Source organism: Platalea leucorodia (genome assembly GCF_965183815.1).
Source record: "Platalea leucorodia genome assembly, chromosome: W".
NCBI classification, from domain to species: Eukaryota; Metazoa; Chordata; class Aves; order Pelecaniformes; family Threskiornithidae; genus Platalea; species Platalea leucorodia.
In genome coordinates, this window is record NC_138859.1 from 34,309,136 (window position 1) to 34,311,760 (window position 2,625).

General features: G+C 57.1%; 1 protein-coding gene across 1 annotated transcript; it reads left to right on the forward strand.

Annotated features, from left to right (window-relative positions):
• Window positions 1-249: 249 nt before the first annotated feature.
• LOC309601942 (adenosine 5'-monophosphoramidase HINT1-like) lies at window positions 250-2,369 on the forward strand (the record flags this gene model as incomplete). Its single annotated transcript, XM_082335201.1, has 3 exons — window positions 250-489; window positions 1,299-1,403; window positions 2,205-2,369. Coding segments are annotated over 3 exons (510 nt in total), but the record flags the coding sequence as incomplete, so codon positions are not given.
• Between the last annotated feature and the right edge of the window lie 256 nt (window positions 2,370-2,625).

Sequence of the window (2,625 nt, forward strand, 5' to 3'; positions counted from 1 at the left end):
CAGCACCAAAAAGCCACAAGCACGTTTGGGGCGGACTCGATGCGGTAATAAATAACAATAAATAGTCCTTCTAGCTACAACAGCCTCTTCTGAGACCTCGTTGCCCGCCCACGGGGTCGCAGCACTACACGGCACAGATCCCTCCACCCCCAGGCCGGATCCCTCCGCGCCCCGAGGGCACGCAAACTCCCCGAGCCCCGGTAAGCACCAGGTCGGCGAGGGCGGACCCGCCGAGGGGGCGAGGACAAGCGAAAACGACAGACGAGACAGCCAGTCGAGACGCGGGATCGGCCGGCGGCGATCTGGCGGCCCAATGGGCGCCGCGGAGGGCCTGGCCGAGTGGAGGAAGCGCGGGGGCGACAAGGGGCGTTGTCGTGGCTGACGAGATTCTCGGGGCGCGGGCCGCCCGGCCCGGTGGCGCCGCTTCTGTCTTCGGAAAGGTCATCGGCAAGGCGCTTCCCCGCCAACGTCATCGACGAGGACGAGGAGGTAGCCGCGGCTTTGCTCTGTGCGCGGTTCCCTTTCCCTGCCCTCCCCTCCCGTCCCCTTCCCTTCCCCCCCTCGCCCCTCCCCCCGCGCTCGCAGGCACCCTGAGCCGAGGACCCGTTGCGCGGTGCCCGGGAGCGCGGCAGGGCGGGTGGCGGCGTTGCTGCGGGTGGCTGGAGGGAGGGAGGGAGGGAGGGAAGGAGGGACGGGGGACGGGCGGGGCCTTTCTGGGTTGTGGCGCTCTCTACTGCACCATCCCTAAAACATCGCGCTTCTTCGGTGCCCCCCCCCCCCTTCCCCGGCTGCCGCGGCGCGTACTGGGTTGCTGGTGCTGTCCGGCTCGCCTCGGTTCCCAGCCCCACCGTGTCGTGCGTGCGCGCGCGCAGAGGAGGGCCTCTGACGGTAACGCACTTGGCGGCAGCCGCAGACGTTTGCCGCGTGATATCCCTTTGGCACCGCAAGTCGTGCAAAGTTTGCTGCTGCTGCTGCTGCCGAGGGGTGGGAGTGGTCCTGCCTCGTGTAGGAGGATAGTCTTGAAACCTTAGATTAAGCACACGCAGTCAATCTCCTCGGGGCTTCCCGGTGTGCGTACGCACGCGCGTATGTATGTAAACAGCGAACGTCTGAGCAGTGACCGTAATGAGTTAATAGAAAGTACTAACATCGCGTAAGAGAAATCAGCGTTTCGGCTTGTGTTTGGGGTATCTGGTGATCTGCTTCTGTACGAGTTCAGTGGGGCATACTGATTTGCTGAAGCTATTACCTTTCTCTGAAGCCAATTGCGTTTTAACTGTTTTATACTCTTCCTCCAGCGCCTCGCGTTCCACGATCTTTCACCCCAAGCTCCGACGCTTGTCCTGGTCATGCCGAAGGAGCCAATTATCAGGTTATCTGAAGCAGAAGATTCTGGCGAATCTGTAAGTACCGTGGAAGCGTTCTGTACGCTAAACTGTACCTGTAATTAGTTCCGAATTTACTGGACTCTTTCCCATCCCCCCCTTTCCCCCTTGATAGGGCACAGTAGGCTGTTTGGGGTTTTCTGGCGCTATAATCCTTTGCCTCTAGCTTGCAACGGGATTGAGCTTTTTGACTAAAAGTAGTGATATAAAGCAATGCTCGTCCCTGGGTATGTACTTCTGGTGCAAAATGCGGTGTTGTTTTGGGGCGCAGTCTGATGCCTGTTGTCATGGTTTGGAGTAAGAGCAGCAGTACTTCTAATGCGGAGAAGAGGGCTTGGGGTTTTTGGCAGGTCAGGGCTGAGGAAGGGCAAAGCTGGTTGAGAGGTGCCGGGTGCTTTGCTCTTAGCTCTGAAAGTCAAGTTCAAAGGCTTTGTCAACCCATGCAAAGACAGCCTAAAGTTTCTTTTCCGCCCGAATGGCTTATGTTGCCCGAAGGTATAATGGGGGCTTGAACCCGGAGACGAGCTTAGCTTCTGTGGCCGTTTTGTAGTCCGTTGCCGTCGAGCCTGAAAAAAATTGCGTGGCTCTTTCCCCCGCCCCCCCCCAGTGTGCCTACTTGGTCTTTGTAGCTTTGCTTGGAAAATGTCAGTTGCAGGCGGACAGACAGTAATTTGAAGCGCAATGGTTGAATTGCTAGGAATTGGCGAACTGGTTTCTCTGGGTGGTTCTCTGCTCTCATGCCTTCCCTCCCTGCCCTCTCCCCTCTTTGCGTGTGGCTTTTGATTTTATTTATTTATGGTTTTGTACTTCCTTCTCCAGCTTCTTGGGCATCTAGTGATTGTTGGCAAGAAGCGTGCTGCTCACCTGGGCCTGACCAATGGATTCCGGACGGTTGCGGACGAAGGGCCCGAGGGTGGGCAGCCTGTCTGTCACGTACATCTACGTATTCTGGGTGGCCGTCAGTTGGGCTGGCCGCCTGGCTAAGATTTTTGCACCACAGGAGTTGCTGCACGTGTACAAATCGCCACCGAATGGATTTCGTCTGTTGCCCGTCAGTCTAGCCACTGTTGATGTCTAATTTTTTGTGACGTGTGCCTGTGGAAGGTAATAAAAGCTTTGAGCAGCAGTTGCACAATAAAGACTTAGCATGGGGATATCACCTCTGTCTGGTGCGTCTTACTGAGGGGAATAGTTCTGCAAGTTAAAACGGTGTCTCCCCGGAGTGTAAGTATGTGGAATG